The sequence below is a fragment of the Sitophilus oryzae genome, unplaced genomic scaffold (genome assembly GCF_002938485.1).
Source record: "Sitophilus oryzae breed Bouriz unplaced genomic scaffold, Soryzae_2.0 scaffold_1744_pilon_pilon, whole genome shotgun sequence".
Classification (NCBI taxonomy): domain Eukaryota; kingdom Metazoa; phylum Arthropoda; class Insecta; order Coleoptera; family Curculionidae; genus Sitophilus; species Sitophilus oryzae.
Window position 1 is genome coordinate 44,164 of NW_022146440.1, and position 22,506 is coordinate 66,669.

Here is a 22,506-nt window from a genome sequence, read left to right on the forward strand (position 1 = left end):
TAGTTCCATTATTATCTATTTTAGACAAAAAAAAATTTAAATAAAAGTTGTAGATAATAACATCCTCAATGACATTGTCTTCTCCGTTTCTTTCTAAAGCCTGCCATTTCTGACATATGACACAAATATATATTTTGTTTAAATGAAAACCATAGTTGGTCTTGACTTATCAAGAGGCAACTAAATAATTATTGTAAATATGAATTTTTCAAATGACAACAAAACGGGTGGGATTATTGTTTGAAGACTTTTTGGACCATACATTTTCGAGGATACGTTGACGGTGGATGTTACGCTTTTTACAAAGTAAAATCGAAAAAATTGAGATTTTTAATAGCAATTTCAAATTATTAAGTAAAAAAGAACTATAAAGTATCAAGGACTTTCTTACGTAACAACATTTTTAATTATTGTTACCGAGTCCTGAATAAAGCGGGAATTAAGTTCGAGGCCCGGTTCTGGTGATGGCAAAAAAACCAACAAGATCCGGTAATTCTCGGTACTTTTAAAATCGAGATTTCCCAGTTCTGAACCCTAATTAGGAATATTAATTAAGGTTTCCGGAACCGGAGCTGTTTTTCTGAACCGGGAATTTCGGTACAATAGCTCTAGGGAGCCGGAATTTCAAGGTTTTGCCAGTACTTTCGATACTAACAAATGTTTGTTCAATGACTGTGCACTTCGTCAATCAGCAAGCAAGATTGTTTTCAAAAGTAAAACCAAAAGAAAATTAAGTTTTAAATTGAAATAATAATAAATTATTAAGTAATCAGTCATGAAATAATTAACATGAACACAAGCGAAGAAAAGGAAAAAACCATAGGCAACTTATACTTTACATCAAACAACATAAACTAACTTAACTAACTTTGAGAAAAAAAACTTACATTTTCACTTAAAAATGCCCAAATGCCTATAAGAATATATCATAAATATAACTAATACATTTAGCAACATTATACCAAATAATAAAATAATTTATTTAAACTTCCATAATTGCTAATAAATATTATAGGAACTTTAATAGAACTTAAGACAATAATATACCATCACTACCTTATTTAGAAGAGTTTGATTTCGACCGCTAGACAGTACCAATTGTCTTTCACGTGTAACAAAAAGCAATTTTTTAATTATGTTACACAGTCCCGAAAGTACCGAAATACCCGAGAATTAATAATTTTGTGTCCCGGGTCTGAACCCTAGTATACACTACCCAAACCAAGCTAAGATCACATCTTCAAAGGATGGGACTTGGAAGAGGCCGAATGCCGGCTATGTATGGAAAGTAACAAAGCTATGTTGGACCTCTCCAGACGTTGTGGAGACATATTTATTACACTCGGATAAAACCACCTATATTAAAAGGTTGGGCCTTGAGAATGAAATTTAACTATTGTAGGACTCAAGCACAAAGCACAATAAACCCTTGAAATCTCAATGCAAAGTCCTCCAGAGACCCACTATTAGCATAATACAAAAACATACCCAGTTAAAACTATTTTTTTATTGCTCAAGTAAAAAATTACTCACAAATTTCCGTCAATTCATTCTGAACTGACTGTGTATATAAAGTAAATATTGTTTTGTTTAGTGATAATAGTTGCAGAGAGATAGTGATTATTTGCAGCAAATACCTGCTAGTCGCATAAAATACACCTCATTAACATTTAATCACAGAAAACATTATTAGTTTTTTAGACAGAGTAAATCTCATGCAATAAATATGTAATTATTGTTATCTTATCAAAATTGAAATCGTCAAAAAACAACAAAATATTATTTTTACAAAATCTTTCAGACATATCCAAGCCTGACGTTGATAACCAACCCACGTGAAAAAATCGAGAAATTAAAAAAGTTATTTTGTGTAAATCATAAAGAAGGGATATACAAAGATGGTGTATGGCAATTCTTATAGTGACGATGAGGACACAGATTATGATGATGAAAGTTCTTTATTGGGTAACAGCAAAAGGTATCTATGTATATAATTTTTTGATGACCGATTACTGGCGTCAAATTTAGACTAACTTAACTTAATATTTTGACCATTTGAAGGAATAATAATTTTAAATATCGATAATTGACCTATTTAGTTCTCGGAGTAGTAGAATGAGTTTAAATTCTAGATAACAGTCTAATATAAAATCTCTCTTTTAACTACTACATAATGAATATAATATATCTGAAATAAAAAAAGATAATACAATTTTTATTGATATCAGAATTTATATCTAAACACTTGAAAAACTAATTAATATCTCGTTATTTTTCAATTATTGTCTTATTACAAGTTCCTTCAAAAGTTTGCCGCCTGATAACCAATAACATCGATACGGTCTTTTTTTTAAATAAATGCAGTTTTTCTAAATCACTTAAAATCGGCGTGACCAAAATTGTTCAAATTTGGCATGTGTACTCAGCCATCAAAACCTTAAAAAAAATGTGTTTACGACTTTGCTGTAAAATTAATAGGGGAGCCAATATTTGGACAGTTCAAAAATTGCAAGTGATTTCCTATGTTTCCAACGACAATGCACCACTCGGTATAATATACGAGTATACGAATATATTATATCGCAAATTATAAAATTAAAATATAATATTATATAAACTAAAAAGCATAAGCAATTTAAATATTATCAGGATTTTGCAACTAAATTATGCAAATTTACGGAGAGTCGCTATCTATATTAACAAATAAAAACAAGAAGGTAACACAGGTAACACATATTTAATGCATTTCATCAAAGCAAAAACTATTATTCTATCTCTCTCTCTGTCTCTCCCTCTCTGTTTTTTTTTTCATATACCAAAAAAAAATAAAAACTAGGTCATACCAAGTCATACTGAAGGGAAAAAATTATAGCAGATAACCTTAATATAATATTAATCGTTTATATCAATTTTTTGTTTTGATTTAGAATATGTTCCAAAATCAAAATATTATTATGTTCTCTGCACAATAAAAAATTTCAATATTATCAGTTTTTGTCCATACGTAAAAATTGAAAAATCCTATAAAAAACTAAAGTCATAGATGATTAAGAGATTCACAAAAAATTTTGCTTTTTCTAAAATGGTTAATCCCGTTTATTGTTTTACAAATATCCATAATATAATTTCGATTTCATTCTTTTATCGATGGTTATTATTAAATTTGATTAACGTCATATTTTTTCTGTTGTTAAAGTAACACATTTTCCGATACCTAACTACTATATCACCCTTTCCGTAGCATTGAACAAAATAAAGTTTGTGCTTCTATAACATTTTAAAACAGCAAGAAATATGACGTTAATTAAAATTCTATCGAAGAATGAAAACAAAATTATATTACCATAGCAACGCGTTTTGATTTTTAAGAAGAAATTCAACATGTATTCATGTTTTTTCTAATTTTCTCTAAAATGGTATGAAAATTTGGAAAAGTATAAACGGGATTAACCATTTTAGAACAAGAATTTTTTTTATGAAGAATGGGGTTTTCTCAAAATATCAATAATAAAAAGTTTTCCCTATTGTAAAGGCAATCCGGGGACATACTGTAGAATAATTCTGTCTCGTCATATCATAACATGTTGCTATTTTAAAATATGAATGCACGCTTTACCTTTATCTTAAAGGACAATAAATAATAATATTTATATTTTTATAAAACAAATAAATCCACAATTATAGGATTTCAAAAAAATTATCAATGTTATCGTTAATCCCTACAATTAAGACAAGGCTAAAATTAGTCTAAACTGTAAAATACCCTGATGATATGAACTTAAATGTTAGTGTTACTAATGCTAAGTATTTACATTGGCTTAAAACTAGTTTTATTTAGAATGTTAGTCTGTTAAGAATTGCAGAAATTTGCAGAATATTGAATATTTGCAGAAATAAATATCATATTCTTGGTAAATGTTCTCATACCGTGCTGGCAACTGTTACTTTTGGGTCGGTATTTACATGTGTAGAAGTAAATCACATAGGGATCTTATTAAGTCGGAGTGAGAGAAATGCGACGGTGTGCTGTTGTGGCGTTGCCAATATGCATTCCCCTATCAAGTAAAGTAAAATCACGATCGCAAACCGCTTATTTTTAAAAGACTTTTTTTCCAAGAGATAACTAGATAAAATCATTAGATATGTTTCTGAGCATCTGAAATAGAATTATAAGGATATCGTTAGATTGTCCATTTTTTTATGACGATTATTGTTTTTTCCATTCAAAAATTTTAAACAACCCATCCGTTTACTTTTAGTGCATAGCAATTTTCAGCAATCGTGTAACTTTTTTATTTATAAAGATTTTCACATACTGTCTGCGAAGAAAATATAGCAGAAATGTTAAGAAGATTTTGAAAAAAGTACAACCAATTATTTCTAATAGATTTCGAGATATCGATTTTTGAATTCAGAGCTAATAGCGCGACCACTGTCGAACACCGACTCACTTTCACTTATTTTTACCAAAAATTGAAGTGTTTGTAACTTGCACTTAAAAAATTTCAAGCTATAGGGAAAATCGTGAACCTGGACGCATGATGTACACCTTTCCCTAGAACTTTAAGTACTGACAGAGGTACTGATTGGGTCAACCTTGCGACAAATCTGTTATATACCTTTCTCTTAGCAATGTGCACAATTTCTCGGTTTATTTCATACGTTTGACAACGTGTTTACTGTTCTCTCTTTGTTCAGTACATTAGAAACGCATTGTACTCTTCTTACATACGGAAATCTCGACCCAAGACTAACCTTTGCTAGCCCTTAGTATATCTTCTACCGAAAGCAAATTGTATACTACATTATTTTATCTATTCGAAAATTGTTAAAAAAGTATGAAAAGTATACTATGAACAGCTCTTTTTGTAAATGTCATTCCTAATAAAACTTAAATGTTAATTCGGAATGCAGAGGCAAATAAGTAATATGTAGTATAGCAAAATGCTTTGGTATTTTATATTTATATTATTGCTTAATAACGATGAAGTAAAAACCTTTTCAATCGCTTTTATCATTATATTCAATCAGTAATTGTAATACTAAAGAGAGATTATTTTCGGACATTTCGGACATTAAGTCTCCGTCTGTCTATGATACGAGGGAAAAATATGTTGTTAATGAATTGCTAAACAAGATGGCTAAACAACGCCATTCATAGACCCAGAAATCTTATGCGAAACAGTCACGAGGATAGCCACAAAACGTTGGGTGGCCAACAAATCTCTAAAAGAGTGCAGAAATTCAACAGGATAGCGACAAGGGTGGGAGAAAAAGTTATAGTAGACATTCGCCAAGATTCACGGCCTGATATGTGACAAGCAAAGATAGAAAGACAATCAAAACTGTAGTGGGTCTACTAACAGGGCACATAGTAAGCCGAAATAGGCATATAATCTACAGGGGGTCTCAGATTTTAACCAGGAAAATTTAATAGACGATAGAATTTGCAAAAATAAAACAAAAAGTTCATATCAACTTGTAAGATTTAAAGCTTCCTTTTCGAGATACAGGTTGTTAAAGTTACTTAAAAAAGAAAAAAAAATTAAGATAGGTATTTGAAAAACTATTTAATCGATTTTGATATAACTTGATCGGTTTATAATACTTACTATGGGACTTAATTTGATGTAATTAGATTTAAGGATTAATTAATTTATGTAATTGATTTAACCATTATTATTTAATTTATTCTCCAGGGTGGAGCGAATAATTGAATTTATTTTTTTTTCGCAAGAAGTAAGCAAGATAGACAAAAAAGTCAGGAGACAAAAAAATAATATTTTTAATTACTAAATCCAAAAATAATATTAAACTTAAAAAAGCAGTGGCGTGCCGATTTTTTCCTTTAAAATAACTTAACAGTGACGCCCCACCGCCACCCCTGGCCATTAAACTTAAATCTAATTACATCAAAAGTCCCATAGTAATTTTTATAAACGAGTCAAGTTATATCAAAATCGATTAAATAGTTTTTCAAATACCTTATTTTTTTTTCTTTTTTAAGTAACTTTAACACTCTGTATCTCGAAACAATTTTAAATCTTACAAGTTGATATAAACTTTTTGTTTTATTTTTGCAAGTTCTATCGTCTATTAAATTTTCCCGATTAAAATCTGAGACACCCTGTATAATACATATATAAAAACTATTAATTGATTCAATAAGTTTATTATTGGTTAATAATTATTATTAACTATTGGTTAAAAACTATGAAATTTTATTTTTCATTTAGATAGCTGAAAATTAGTGAACTTATGTAAAATTGAAAAACAAACAACTTTTTCAAAATTCAGCCAATAAAATCATGTTTTAACCATATATTTTTATAAATGTCCAATTTGACAGATACCCGATAGCAACAGCGTAAATTTTATTGTCATTTTTATTCCACTTCTAAACAAAAACTAACGCCAAAGTCAAATTTGAACTAAATCTATAAATAAAATAAAATTCCATAAGATGCACATTTTATCTGACACTATACCGTGTGGTGCATCAGAATACGTGATATAGGAAATCCCATGTTAATTTTGAAATATAATATAATATATTATAATTGATACAAATATTATCTCCTCAGATGATTTTATGCAAAAATTGTATTATACTTTTTTGAGAAGGCGTTAAAGTTGTACTTTTGTGTAGAATTTCGTTTCCTTTGGAATAGTCATTTAAAAGTTATATGCAAAATCTACCTTCAAATTAGTAAAATTTATAATACAGCCTAGAAGTAGCTACATAATTAAAATACCAGCAAAAATGTGATTGTGTCATTGTCAAATTCGATGTCACATTTTGTTTACAAAAATTTGAAGGTACCAAGCCAAATATAAAATTATGAATTTCGCAACTTCTGAAAAAGTTACAATGGTTAAACGGCATTTTGCTGGAAATAGTATTCCCGCTGTGTTAGATATGTTCGAAGCTCAGTCTCCGGAAAGCCTATACCAAATAAGTCAGTTTAAAGGCACTAAGGTATTAAGCACATGGAAGTGTGAAGATAATCTCTCTTTAGTATTACAATTCCAAATAACACAAAATAGTATTCCCGCTGTGTTAGATATGTTCGAAGCTCAGTCTCCGGAAAGCCTATACCGAATAAGTCAGTTTAAAGGCACTAAGGCATTAAGCACATGGAAGTGTGAAGAAAAAAAATAATTGAACAGGAAAAAAATAGCAATGACTCGAATATTCTTCATGTTGAAGGAAAGAAGAACATTTACTCCCGTTTATTGAGGATACAGTAGGAAAAGACCACAGGATCTTTCGCCGAACGACTTCTTCCTGTGGAGCACACTCAAATACTGTCTTTATGGGCCTTTTTTTATATTAAAAACCAATGACTAAAGAACACAAGGACATGTAATGCCCATATACGGGAGCTGCAGCAGACTTTGTGACATTTTGCGCCATTTTTTTGGACGCAACGAATGAGTTATCAGCTGGTCATCAGCGACAATTTTGGCGATTTTTAATAGTTGGTTGTGTATAGTGAACTTAGTATAAGCCTTATTACAATGGTAATTGGTTCAGCTTTCAAGTGTAAAAGGCACAATGATAAGAAAGAGCCAGGAGTTACGTTTTATAGGGAAATAAACAGCACACTCCACCTTTTTAGCGTTTTTTTTGTTGAATTCGATAATTATTTTTCTGATATTATATGTACTTTATATGAGCTATACATCGATACTAGTTTTGTACCTTTTATGAACATTTTAACACGTTTTTTTCGTAATTAATTAGTATGATACCACCTGATACACCATAGGCGTAGTAAAAACATTTATTAAAAATATAAGAGTTTATTTTTTTTTCTTTTTCTTAAACCTTTAGAATTATATCCATATATATATTTTTTTCCTTTCTTTTTTACCCAAGAAAGGGAAAAAAAAATATATATGGATTAAAAATATAAATATCGCTTCAAACGGCTATGTTAAGAAAAATATGTGCCACGGCACTGTTTGGAAGAATGGTCACAGTTTGGTCTCGGGTGCTATTCGTCCTTGTATTCTTTAGTCATCGTTGAAAACAGAAATTTAGATGGACTGAAAACACTCTGACTGACACCTCTGTCGAATGCTAAAGATTCTCACCTTAACAGTTTTGTATTGCAAATAACTTTTAGATGCCTATTCCAAATAAAACCACATTGTAGACGACGCGACAGTACAACTTTAACGCCCTTTCAAAAAAGTCTAATACAATTTTTGCATAAAATCATCTAGGGAGATAATATGTATTTGACATTTTCAAAATTTACATGGGATTTCCTATGTCCCGCGTTCCGATGCACCACACGGTATCTATATGTTTACTTTTCTACATTACAGACAAGGAGAAGTAGTTAAACCATGGAACACATTCAAAGTAATTCATCGCAAAGAAAAAACCGGTTCAATGGCCGAATCAAAATTTATCGATTATGGAGTAGTAATAATCAAAATAATTACTATTATTCTAGTTTTTTTACTAATACTAGGCAGTGCTGTAACGTCCAAGATTACCTTGCTTCTTATGACTTCTCAAATTAAGATTGACATAACCCGACCCTATTGTAATAAATCTTTTGGTAATTCTATTTTTTTTATTAAATTAGTTAGTTTTTAAATAAAGAAGAAAATATTATTGATACTATATTTTTAGACTCAACAAGACAATACAATTTTACGGTTCCAGCTGTTGAAAGAGCCACTTGGATATGGCTAATTATGTTTACCTACTTTGTTCCAGAAGTTTTAACTTTTATAAGGTACGTATTTATTATTGTTATTGTAATTCATTTAATGCACATTTTTTCGTATTATACGAAGAATGTCCTAGAAGTACGCACTGTGGCCTCACTACTTGAGGCTTGTTTCCAGAACATCTGTCCTCAGACATCCTTAGTAACTTGTAATAAACTGTTATAGGTACATTACATATGGTATATTTTTTAAATTCTTTTGGAGTACACAGGATGCTTTATGTCCTTTTTGCTCTATGTCCTTTTTGTATCTCCATTTTTAGATTCTGCGTAAAACTCCATAACTTATTTTATATACAGGGTTGCGCACCTCATTCGCCTCGGTTAATTATACAAAAATGGATAGCTGTATAAATATAATATTTTATGGGTATATGAGGGAAGGCAATGTGCATAATTTAAAATTATTTTGGAATGTACAGGGTGGTCGAAATTGGTCTGTTTTAACAGAGAAAACCTATTTCCTGACTAGATAGAGCAAAACCGACATAGATGTCATGGGCTCGATTTCTGAGATACGTTTAATGGCGTAAACCGCCTCTTGATATTTTCACTGTTAACTGAGATACGGGGTCTTTTTGATTTTTTTACCATTTGGAAAATTGCCCCTAACTTTTGTATTTCGCGAAATAATAAAATTCTGTAAAAACGTTCTTAAGGTACTTTTTTAAGCACAATTCAGTGGCTTAATCAGTTCTTTTCTATACTTGCTCTTTTTGTCAGAAATGATTAAAATATAATTTTTTAAATGGAAATCATAGTTGGCTATGAACTAAAAAAAATGCTGGCGTATAACCCTTTCCAACGATATAAAGTTATGTGCATTTATTTCTAAGAATGAGGAAAATATTAGGTTTTTTATCTTTGTATCGAAGCGGGCCTTGATTTTGTGTTATGACCTAGTTGCCTAATTATTTTTTATCACAATTTAATATTCTATATTATTATTTATCTGCAGAATTAAAAACTTTTGAAAAGGTAAATCAACATTCTAGGTTAGTATTACTAATTACAATTAAAACGCCAGGGTTACAACTGAACTATTAAATGGAGAATTTAGAGAGAATTGGATTGGAACCAGGGGCACATATCTTGGCCAGCTAGATTCTGTGATTTAACTCTTTTCGATTTTTTTATGGGGGAAATTAAAAGACCTTATATATAAGGGAAGAACCATTGGGACGATAGAAGAATTGCAGAAGGCTACTAGGCAAGCTTTTGGACTTATTAAACCAATTCGCCTTATAAATCGTTGTAACTCTGTGCGCAAAAGATGTTTGTTGTGCATTCAACAAGGAGGTGCTCAATTTGAACATCTTTGATTTTTTTAGCAAACTATACTCGTCACTCAAAAGATACGTTTTTTTAGTTTTGTTCTTTGTTTATTGTATCGATTTTAGTTGTAATTACTAATACTAATAATTACAATTACTAATAATAATAGAATGTTAATACTTTTTCAAAAGTATTTAATTATACAGATAAATAATAATATAGAATATTAAATTGTGATAAAAAATAATTAGGCAAATTGGTCAACTCAAAATCAACCCCGCTTCGATATAAAAATAAAACCTTAATATTTCTCTCATTCTTAGAAATAGATACCCATAACATTATATCGTTGAAAATCGAAATTAGTTTATGCACTTTATTTAAATGTATAGCAGTTTACTTTTATTTAATTTACCTATAATAGTTTAATAAATAAGTATTTATTATTTTATTTTATCAAGAAAAACAAAGAAGTAGTTCATTGAGGTATTTTAAGATGACTTGTAGATGTATGGATTTTCCATAAGAGCCAATTAAGGCAAATTCATTTTCTTCAATTCCATCTACAGGTTTCGTATTAGGTTTTTCATAAAGCACAATACCAGTAGTACCAGCTCTGAGAAATAGAACAAGTAGGTTTTTAAAGGAACGCTTATCGGGAAGATTCATTTTTGCCCCCATATCTTTCAGCATAAACCCTTCAGGCCAATTTTCTTCACAAAATAAAATCACTAGTAACTAGTAACATATAAAACACAATGTATTTTTTTAAATAAGTCGAAGCAGATTTAAATATGCTCTTTCAAACTATTACTAGGAGTTTTCATGGTGTTTTGAAATCGTTTTGAATACGGTTTTGGTATTGACACCCCCATGAAAACAAGCATTGAAATCGTTTTGAGTCTCAAGGTCGATTCACCTTTTTCTGGGATCGTATTGGGATTTAAACTAACTTGACTTGCATGAAAACGATGACTGGATCGGAATCGAATTGAAAAATGAAGGTCATGCGCATTAATTCAATTTTAAAAGTTTGGTTTGTTTATGTTTAGACATTTTGCCAGTTTTCGGTGCTATGTTTTGCAAAAAGGAAAGAAAAATGGATAAAACCCCAGAAAGCAATTATCGCTTTCTGAGTTAGTTATTCATTGTTAGGAAGACATAAACATAAACAAACGTATCAATTAGTTTTGACAGATATGATATGGTAAAATAGCCTGTCTTTGTGCTGTCAGTTCAAATCGATTTCAATTCGATTTCAGTTTAATTTTTGTCTCTGCATGACAACGGGGAAGAGGATTGGATTCAAAACGATTTCAAAAGTCCATGAAAACGTGGTAAATATTAGGGTTTTCTATACCTATCTGACTCAGATTTTGAATAAAAAGCGATTTTTCAATAAAATGGCTGGTGTCGCCAATAAAATCACCCTGTATATAAAAATAATACCGTATGATCGAAAAAAAAACGGCGTCCAGTTGGCTGGGAAATGAACATCGATGACATTTCCCATATAAATTTACATATAAAATGACAGCGATCTTCATTCCATAGCCATCGCTGACGCCGTTTTTTCTCAATCATACGGTACGTTATTACCTTTGTTAATGCCGCTTTAGCAAAGTTAATTCAGTGAACTTAGTTTATTATCATTCTTACGTGTTTCCAGAATTCCCTCCTTGATAGCATAATGAAACTTACACTAACACTAACCTACAGAAAACAAAACATATACATTTAAAATTATATTCAGTCTTTTAACTAAAGAAGATAAATATAAATTATACCAAATAAACTTTTTGTTTCGTCTTCGAGGACGCGATTATTAAAGTTATTGTTGCCAGCCATAAACATGTTCAGAGCAGAAAATGAAATTTAAATTTCCCGCTGGCTTTTCTGGTGGTAGCTCTGCCAATGCCGTCTCTAATAGAACAGCCACGAAGCGAGATTTATGACGTCACGCTAGATACTACGGATTAATAAATTATGTTATAGAGTATAATATGGAAAATATAATTATTCCTCAGATTTTTGGTTTGTATTTTAAAAATGATATAGTTTACATGAAATATACATAGTATACAGTTAATAAATATAATATATTATATACCCATTTATAGTAATAAATACTTTGGCAAATACACTATGAACCATACAAATGCAGCAAATGTTTTACAATATATTATAGTATATGTTTACAATATACTATAATGAACAGGTATAGAGCAATATAATGAATAGGTATATTAGAGAATGGGTAAAATATAAAATATACTTTAAATTTTGGGGTTTGAAAATCGATCTAATTTAACAAAAAATCAATATCTACTAGTAATGTATTACTATTTGCATTCACAAAATTTATATATGTATATTTTGCAAGAATCAATGTTCGAAAAATTATATTTGCAAATAATACAATATCATCGAAAAAAAAGTCGTCAGCGATGGCTATGAAATGAAGATCGCTGTCATTTCATATATAAAATTATTTAGGGAATGTCATCGATGTTCATATCCAAACCAACTAGACGCCGTTTTTTTTTTCGATGATACGCTATAATTCTTACATAAAATGTAAATAACATTAGACCAATTAAAACAAAGAAATATGAATTTCTTATTATTTTTAGTAAAACCTTTGTCCTTAAAACATAATTTTGTACTGCAAATATACCAGTTTTATTGTTATTTTATTCATATTGTATTCAGCCATCACTTTTAAATATTTGATATTTAATTTGGTATTATAAATAATCAACTATTCATTAAAAATTACTGAACAAAAAATATATTATGGTTTACATACATTATATTAATTAATTGTACATTACATTATTAATTGTTAAAATCATACAAAGAAAAAAGAAAGATATTATTTGTATCAGTATTTTTTCGTTTTCACATAGATGAATACGTAAGAGGTTTATTATTGTATTTGTTTTGACTATTCTATCACAATTTTATATTGTAATTTAGAAATAATGTTTATTATTATATTATCAAACAAAAACACGTTCTTCTTTTAAACTCTATCATTCTTGTCTTTACAAAAATCTTTTTGAAGTTCCAAACTCAAAATAATAATCTTTTTCATGATCTTTAACACACATATTGTTTATTTTTCCCTAGATCATAATACCTACCCACGTGTTTGAATCTATCGAAGCTAAACCAACATTACTTGGGAGTGGAGATTCCACAATATGAATAAAATAAACATAATTATCCAGTTTTCTTTAATACCAGCTTGGGAGAATATTATTTTTAAATTTATTAAAGATATTTTCAATGGAATTGTCTTGATTTATAACTCGTACGCGCTTTTCTTGCTTTTCCGGACACTTTAGGCTGACCAGTATAATTATCCTTGCAACCAGGACCAACAAATATGAGGCATAGTACCAAAAACACACTCCACTTAAGCTTTATTGATGAATTGTTAGAGTCTTAAAAAACACACACAAAAATCATGATAAATAAAAAAACTTATGGCACATTCGTGTTTTTTTATGAGAAACAGCGAGTGACCATATATCTAGTAGTAGTTTATGTCACTTAAACACCAAAATAATTAGTTTTTTGCACTACAATAACAAATAATACTAAAAATCAACCGACAAAATATGAATACAGAATTTAACCGAATATCTAACAGCTGATAGAAGTAGTAAACAAAAGTCCGCGCCGTGGCTGATCTATTAGAGACGGCACTGGCTCTGCTCTAAAAAATGTCAAGTTGCTATATTTATTTAGAGATATTTTGATTTGTTCCTTGTTTTGGCAGTTTAGTTTTGTATTACATTATACATTACGAGTATTATCATATTATCATAGTATTACGAGGTTTTGGTTTAAGTGAATGTGTAGTGGTATTCTACGCCTGAATTTTTTACTAGCAGGCGTCGTATTCCAAAAATTGTTCTTTATTAAGCAGCTTATAGTGCGAAGTGTACAAAATGCACGCGATAATAATAATAGTCCCTTCAGTGCTGTTAAGGAGGTGAGTTCCGATGATATAAATAATAAATGTTTATAACAAATATATAAAAAATGTTGTGCCGGTCATGCTTAATCACGTTATTAAAAGTTTATTTCAGTTTATTTGGTATAATCTATAAAACTCTCTATAATTAGTTTTATGGTCAATTATTCTTTATTACCTTTTATTGTCTCGAAGAAAATGCCCATCCTCTAGCTTAGATACCATTTTTCTTCTGCATATCCATGCAAATAAGTCCCCTACAAGGGAAAACAAATTAAATTAACATCGAGATTGCATTAAAATGTTGACATTTTCAATATTTTCATAATGAAACTTTACTCTAACCTAAAAAAAACAAAATACTTATTTTATTACAATTAAAATTATATTCACTCATTTAAGTAAACAATATGTGTAAAACTCTATTCTTATTTAGTTCTAAGGTTAAATAGTTATATGTTTTTATTACCTTTTAGTTAGGTATTATCTAGTAGAAACACTAACACTATCCTTTAGCTTAGATACCATTTTTCTCGTGTATAATTTTGGTATAACCATACAAATAAGCATCTCTACAAGGCAAAACATAAATTAAATTAACATCTAGATTACATAAAATGTTGACATAATATAGAGTCATCGATGATTTACAGCGGTGATCATAAAAAATCCGGGCAATGTCGCTCAAACGATGTTGAGTAAGCGGCATGACTTCTCCGCCGCCGCCGCGCCGTATTGAAATTTTCTATCAATGTTGTCTGCTGTGCATCGAAATAATATCGCGTTGCCATGAAATCCTGACACGAAACAAAGACAATGACGCGTCGCCGTATATTATGTTAAAAACTCGATAAGAAAATGATCACAATAAGGTAAATAAGTAACTATTTCGGTAAACTTACCACTTTAATAGACATAACAGACCCCTAGGAAGATAATTATATAAAAAAAAATCACTACCGACAATTATTTCCGTCAAAATATCGATAATAAAAACGATTTTTTTGACAAGACTCCCGCCCGTTTGCTTGTGGCCGTTTACTGGCAAAATTTTAGCTACTTTGTAGTGTGCTGGGATGGAATGACAGTCAATGCGGGAGTTTCTTGATCTTGATCAAAGATCTTGATGGTTTCTTGTCGTTAGGATCTTAGAATAGATATTTTACATGTGATCAACCTTAACGATTTCTGATATCACCTTTGTGATATAATTATGTAGTTTCATGTTATTATAATCACGTAATAAGTTAGTTTACATGTTTTTATGAGGCGTTTAAGGTGATATCTGGGTGATATATTTTTTTATGAATATAATAAAAGGTTTAGTTTTTATAACATACTGAGAAAAATTTATTTTGCTTATAAAATCTATACACACTTTTGTTATTAACAACATAATGTATTAATAAATTTATTTCAGATCTGTTTATATATTAATGTTCAAAACATGGAAACTTCCAAAGATGTGGGATTTTATTTGTTTGGTTGTAACAGAATCGTTGCCTGCCTTCGGAAGTGCGTTGTTGGTTTTTAAAATACTACCGGAATTGGATGTCATTCAAGCAGCGATGCTCACCAATGGTTTCTGCATTATTCCTAGTCTAGGTAAAATATAACATTACGTAAAAAAGTGTCTAGAAAAAATAATCAAATATGGAATACCAGTTAGTTTTTGTGTTATATAAAAAAGGTATTGTAAATCAAATAATATTGTTAAACACCCTCTACACTATGCCCGACATGTTTCTCGAAATATTCTGGAAATATTTCGTGAAACATTTCGCGAAGCATTTCTCGAAATACTTTCAGAAGTAAACGCAATGCTATTTTTATGTTGCGGGGAATTTTGGCTTGTCTCGGCCACAGACTCCGAAACCGATCGAAATCGACCGAGACAAGACGTGATTGGTTGATTGTTTTTTATAATTTAAAATTTTAATTATTTTTTATAATAATTTAAAAATGAAACTAATCGTTCTTAGAAGACTTATTGGTGGATTTTTCCAGAGTACAGTTCTATATTTTTGAAGAAATCTGGTAAAATGAAATAGGTCAAAAATTTAAACATCGGTCTTAGTGTATTTTGCTTGTAGTCCGACGATATTTAGCAACCAACGTTCAGCAAATATGTTACTATATGATGATTTATAAATATATTAATTTTAGTTAACATTCTCAGAAATATAAGACCGCCCTATGATAAAGAACGATTCCTGAATATAACATTGGATATATTGGCATTTATTGCACAAATATCGGCTCTATTGATATGGCCTATCAACCAACATAAACCTGTTCTATGGCTGATCCCTATTGCCTCCATTTGTATATCTTTCGGATGGTGGGAAAATTTTGTTACTGAAAAAACAGCCGTAAATTATTTTAAAATTATTAGTTTCTCAATAATATATATATATTTTTCAGATAGATTTTATTAAAAAAATTGCGAAAGCAAAAAAGGACTTTCGCACAGATAAATATTTCAGTTATGCGATCATATCTGTTTTGAAGTGTGTGCTATTCTTTGCTACAACACTAACTATTTTACAATTAGAAGGTGATGCACTATTTATATTTAGAAAATTTACAGATGCTTTTTCGCAACATGGAATGGATGTTGTCGAGGTGAGTGATTTAAGATAATAAAAGAGGTTTGTTCCAACACAAAAATATGTACCGTTCTACAGGGTGGTCCGAACTGTATTCCGGAAACTTCGGCATCATATTCTGAAAATAAAAATAAGTAAAAAAGTACCTGTAATTGTATGCTCTAAAATGGTTAGTTTCGGTGATACAGGGTGTAGAAGTTTCATTTTTATTTCAATGTTTTCCAAATAATTTCCGAAGTAACGTCAATATTTGGATGAGAATTGGTGTCTGCTAGTTTTTTGACATGGGAAATTTGATTTTGGTGTCAATATGACTCCTACTTGTAGAGGGCGCCACCTACATATTTTTTAACTGGTTTGAAGAATAATAACTTTTCATCCGTACCTGCATAAAACAACTGGGCAAAAAATATGCATTTGCGACGTTTTTTTACGTAAAAAAAAGTCTCTTGGTAAAAATCGCTACGACTCATGGTTCTCGAGATATTTAGAATCGAAATTATCAATACTTATAATCATCATTGACATAAATTAAACATTTTAACTGAATAGTTATCAGACTGAAATAATAAAATTTAAATTGTTTTTGTGCCAAAGAAACTGTTTTATCATCATCAAGAAAAATTAAAATGGTTAATTTTAAAAAATTAAAAGTTCAGAAATTTATCATTTCATTCAAATAACTCTATCTACTCAGCATGTTTATTTTTTGTCAATAATGACATGTATTGACTATTTCCATTCTAAATATCTTGAGAACGATTGCTCGTAGCGATTTTTACCAAGAGACACTTTTTACGTAGAAAATTACGGAAATATATATTTTTTGACTCAGTAGTTTTATACAAGCACGGACGAAAAGTTATTACTCTTCAAAATCGTTAAAACACATATAGGTGTCACCCCCTATTGACATCAAAATCAAATTTCTCATGTCAAAAAACTGGCAGAAAAACACTATAGGCGGTTTTTTACTGGGCAAAAATCCCACACTACCTGCCGTTAGACTTTTGAAGATTTTTCCCCTCTAAAAAAATGTCAGACACCAATTTTCATCCAAATATTGATGTTACTTCTGAAATTATTTCGAAAAAATCGAAATAAAAATGAAACTTCTACACCCGGTATCTCCAAAACTAAACATTTTAGAACATACATTTATACGAACTTTTTTACTTATTTTTATCTGCAGAATATGCTGCCAAAGTTTCCGGAATACAGTTCGGACCACCCTGTATAACGATAATTGACGATTGAGACTCACCCTGTATAATCTTCATTTAAAATGAAGGAAGGAAAATGAAAGTATAAAGAATAATATACTATAATATGTAGTAGGCGCAGAGAATAATCCGGCTTTTTGCAAACAGACTAGGCATATTATAAAACGCCGGCTCTTTAAACAAAAGAAGACATTTTTACAAAAAGCTTATCTATTTTCACTCACTTTGCAAAAAGCCTAATCAGAATTAGGCATTAAACAATGACGATATTTTCTGTAGAGTTCTGCAAAAAGAGTGCCTAATAGTTTTCCGTCGTTTTACAAAATGCCAAATGCCAAGTCGTGACCAGGCAGATTAAAAAATTATCAAAGTTTAGTCAGCGATGAGCAAAAGCATTATAATAATTATAAGTAACATAATTTTAAAAACAAAATACATATATTAAAACCTTAATGTTAGTATCTCATTTAATCTCTCTCTGTTTTCATTTAGACATTTTGCAAAGCGACTGAAAACAGATAGACTCTGTAAAATATCCTTCTAACGTCAAAAATGGCGGCGTTTTGTAATATGCCTAGTTTTTTTTCAAAATGCCGAGTTATTGGATACGTCTGCGACATAATATATACTAAAATGTATCTGGTAAATTATAAAAATCAAATAAAAAAACATATAAATTCACCAAATTTAATTGTACTTTCCTTCCCTGAAGGAAAATATTAAGTACAGTTTAACAAATATAGGAAGAGACTTGGGGATAGCACCGGTCGCGCACACGATAGACAGAGAACGCATTAGGCGGAAGAGAGATGCAGTTACGCTACGACCAATCTGATTAAAGCAAATTTGTGGGCTGTCCACTGCGCATCCAGGGGCGTCTCTTATTTTATATTTCTCACGTCTCTAGCTATACTTGTTAAGTTGTAAAACAGAAGATACCGTATGATCGAAAAAAAAAACGGCGTCCAGTTGGCTTGGAAATGAACATCGATGACATTTCTCATATAAAATGACAGCGAGCTTTATTTTATAGCCATCGTTGACTCCGTTTATTTTTTCGATCATATTTTAGAATTAGTTAAGAATAGTAGATGGACATTGTAGGTCACACAATCGGCACAAATCCAGAAAATTATCAACAATGTAACTTACCAGCTGATTATATGGCTTGTCAATATTTCATCAACATACGCCTGCTATTTTCTTGGAAGATTTGCCTGTAAAATTATGATTCAAGGTATATGACTATAGATTTTAAATCCTTTTTCCTTTTTTTTTAATGTATACTTTCATTATTTCTCTTACAGAAACGTGTTTTTCGTATCCAATAGCGGTTACGGTTCCTGTACTTGTAACAATTTTGATTATTATAACCAGTGCCTTCGAAAAGGATAATTGCTTTTTCTTCGGCAGTTTCCCAAAAGAAGTAACTTATTTATTTTTCAATATATCTCCATCTATCGAAATAGAATTCGAGAATTCGATATGGCTGATATGGTTATTATCGCAGGTAAGGAACAATGATTATAGCAAGCATGACACAATAATTGTTAATTATTGAAGTGACACTTCGTTACGCGCGTTGGGAGTAAAAATGCAAGTCATAGCGAGAGGAAAATTGGTAACGGCAGTGTTATCACAGCTACCCCATTCGGGGTAGATGTTTTGAAGTTGTAAAAAAATTAATCCCGCTATCTCGTGATAATCTCCCCCGATGAAAAATAAGTTTGTGGCGTGCAATGATGTGTGCCACCTGTGTACCAGACTGTGTACGTAGGAAGTAAATTTTCATGCATATTTTCATCGATAGGTTTGTAGCTTCTGAATAACGGTCTAGGTAAAGCATCTAGCTCATTTGCCAGCTCAGAATTAGCATTTTTAGAGTTAGTAACTCGCATTTTCATTGGAGGACACATATTTATTTCAAACCATAGAATCATAACCTCGAAATTCTGATGTTACTAAAATATACCAAAAGGTGTACTAAGAGTTCTCTATCATCTCAGTCCTCTATCTAAAATAGATCCTACACCTACAATTTTTGACAAATATATAATATGTCAAAAATATAATTAAAATAATAAAAACATATTTTTTATTAATAATTTTTTATAAATATCTAATTTAATACGCCAGAACTCGCGATATAAAAATATAAAATGCTTAATAATACATATTACATAAAAATGGGTTCATAAACAATAATATCTTAAAATATAATAAAATTTATTACCTCTACACAATGTTATATAAATAAACTATAAAATAGAATATAAACGGCCATGGTACGTTGAACGTTTATGGAGAAGCTGTGATAGGATTTTTTTTATTTTTTTTGTATTCTTGCATAAAGACACCTGCTCCATCTGTCTAAACTATTTTGAACGTTTCAGTGCTTTCGTTTCATACTAAGAGTGTAAACATAATAATTTGTTTTCATTTTGACATCTTTGTTATTATAAATGGAACACCCGGTATACTATTACATTTTTTCGAAATTACTTTCATATTTCAAATTTTTACATTTATACTTGTATTCATTTAAAATTTCCCAATATGGCGGACTTCAGTATGGGAAGCTTAAAAAACGAAAATCTCTAGACTGGAATCGACTGTGGTTCAAATCGTTCAAATTGATAATCTGTGGTAAATCCAATTGAACTCTAACACTTGGCTGACATTGACGTTTACGTTTCCTTTTTCTAAATATTTTCATTATTTTTTGAGTTTTTATTCACAAATTCTACTTGATTTTGTTCTTTTATTTAACCTTAGATTAAGGAAAATCGACATATCAGGTAAGTCAAAAAAAATATTTCCGTTATAAAAACGTCAAAAGCATTGTTATTTTACCAATGTTTATTAAGATAGAAGATCATCATTTTATCAATTTTACACATGTTTTATCTCAAAAACTTTTAGAGATAGGTATAGACTAGTATGATAGAAAAATTTTGGGATATGAAAGTAGTTTTCAAAAATGTAATAATATACTGGGTGTTCCATTTATAATAAGAAAGATGTTTCCAAGAATCCAAATTTTCAAAAATAAATCACCGGTTCTCCATAAACGTCTAACGTACCATCGCGCATCGCCGTGAATCACCCTATATATTTTATTTATTTGCTTATTTTATTTTTAACAGCAAAAAGTCAAAAGATATGAATTTAAAATATCCTTTTGTTTTAACATTAAGGCTATGAAGGCTATACGCTGATATAGGTAATTTTTAGTCGGTCGACTAGCCGTCGACTAAGTTCGTCGACTTAGTTGCAAATATGAAAACAAAACATTCTTATGATCAGATTATTTGATTACATGCGTACGTAGCTTCATAAAAATATATTGTTTTCAGTGAAGAGTACCTACATAGTGATGTATCTCGATGCGATGCTCGCCGCGATGCACCCTACGCGCACTATCTCGCCGTTTTAAAACAGTGCTTAAAACGTGCTCATAGGATGCATCGCAGTGAGCATCACAACCAGACGCCCCACTATGTTTGTGCCTGTAGACTCTCATGTTTTTTAAACCATTCAAATAAATAAATATAATATAAAAGTTTTTTTCTGGAAAATTATTATTTTATTTATTAGTAGTAGTTTTACTAGTATTATACAGGGTGAGTCTTAAATAAGTGCAAATATTTTCAGGGGTGGTATATTTCGATCCCAGGAACACGTCTATGAGGTTTTTTTCGCTAAAAAAAGATGTTGAAAATCGTGCATTTTCTTTAAAAATTTCCCTGTATATTTTTCTAAAACTTTTTAGAACTGCCTGATCACCGCAAATTTTCCCACGGTATAATTTCTTAATCTCAGATATTACCATAGTTACGGCTTTACTCTATGGTTACGGCCATAAAAGGGATGCCAATACAGAAAAAATCCGATGACTCTCAAAATTTTTTCAAAAAAATCATTTTTTTTTTAATTTTCAAACTTAAATAACTCGGTTATTTTGGACTTATCTGAAAAATGGTAAAGAGAAGATATGTTTCTTTTATCGAGATCTCAGCCCTGAAAATATTTGTACTTATTTAAGACTCACCCTTTATAATATTATAAAGGATTCATTGATTAAAGGTATTGATTGGTTTAATTTTTCCGTTTCTATTCAGTTGTGGATTACGAAACACATTTGGGTAAACAAGAATATCAAACTATCTCCTACAGAACAGCTCTTTATGCGACCCATGTACGATGCATTTCTAATTGATCAATCCCTTGCTCTAAACAGAAGAAAGGTGGTAGATCGAATAACAAAACGAAGTGGTAAAAAGATCTATAGATCTATATATCTGATACAAATATACCAGGATATATACATTGAGACTTTTCAGAAGATACAATGAATAAAATATCAGAAATTGATGAAGACAAAATTACCAGAATATATGCCTGCGGTACTATGTGGCATGAAATCAGGGAAGAAATGTTGGAATTTCTAAAAACTATTTTTAGAATGGACGAAGACCAGGCCCTGCATAGAATTGTCAAAAATTATTTGCGGTACCCCTTAGACAACTATTACGAATGGGAAAGTAAGTAGAATTACGACTGAGCGATTAACAATGATGGAAATAATAGGCTATTCTGGTTTTAGTGAATATTTATTGGCTGTTATCACAGGCGCTAAAATCAGATGGTATAGGCTTGCTTCA

At 30.3% G+C, this 22,506-nt stretch overlaps 1 protein-coding gene across 1 annotated transcript in view; it reads left to right on the top strand.

Annotated features, from left to right (window-relative positions):
• Positions 1–1,662: 1,662 nt before the first annotated feature.
• Positions 1,663–22,506, top strand: part of LOC115881882 (chitin synthase chs-2-like) — a 43,357-nt gene continuing 22,513 nt past the window's right edge. The window contains exons 1-11 of the mRNA XM_030899594.1: positions 1,663–1,728; positions 1,802–1,978; positions 8,338–8,576; positions 8,651–8,756; positions 15,431–15,615; positions 16,177–16,382; positions 16,435–16,635; positions 18,947–19,079; positions 19,150–19,352; positions 21,964–22,117; positions 22,186–22,386. Of these exons, the coding sequence (XP_030755454.1) occupies positions 1,899–1,978; positions 8,338–8,576; positions 8,651–8,756; positions 15,431–15,615; positions 16,177–16,382; positions 16,435–16,635; positions 18,947–19,079; positions 19,150–19,352; positions 21,964–22,117; positions 22,186–22,386 (1,708 nt within the window). The 5' untranslated portion in view covers positions 1,663–1,728; positions 1,802–1,898. The remainder of the gene's footprint in view (positions 1,729–1,801; positions 1,979–8,337; positions 8,577–8,650; positions 8,757–15,430; positions 15,616–16,176; positions 16,383–16,434; positions 16,636–18,946; positions 19,080–19,149; positions 19,353–21,963; positions 22,118–22,185; positions 22,387–22,506) is intronic.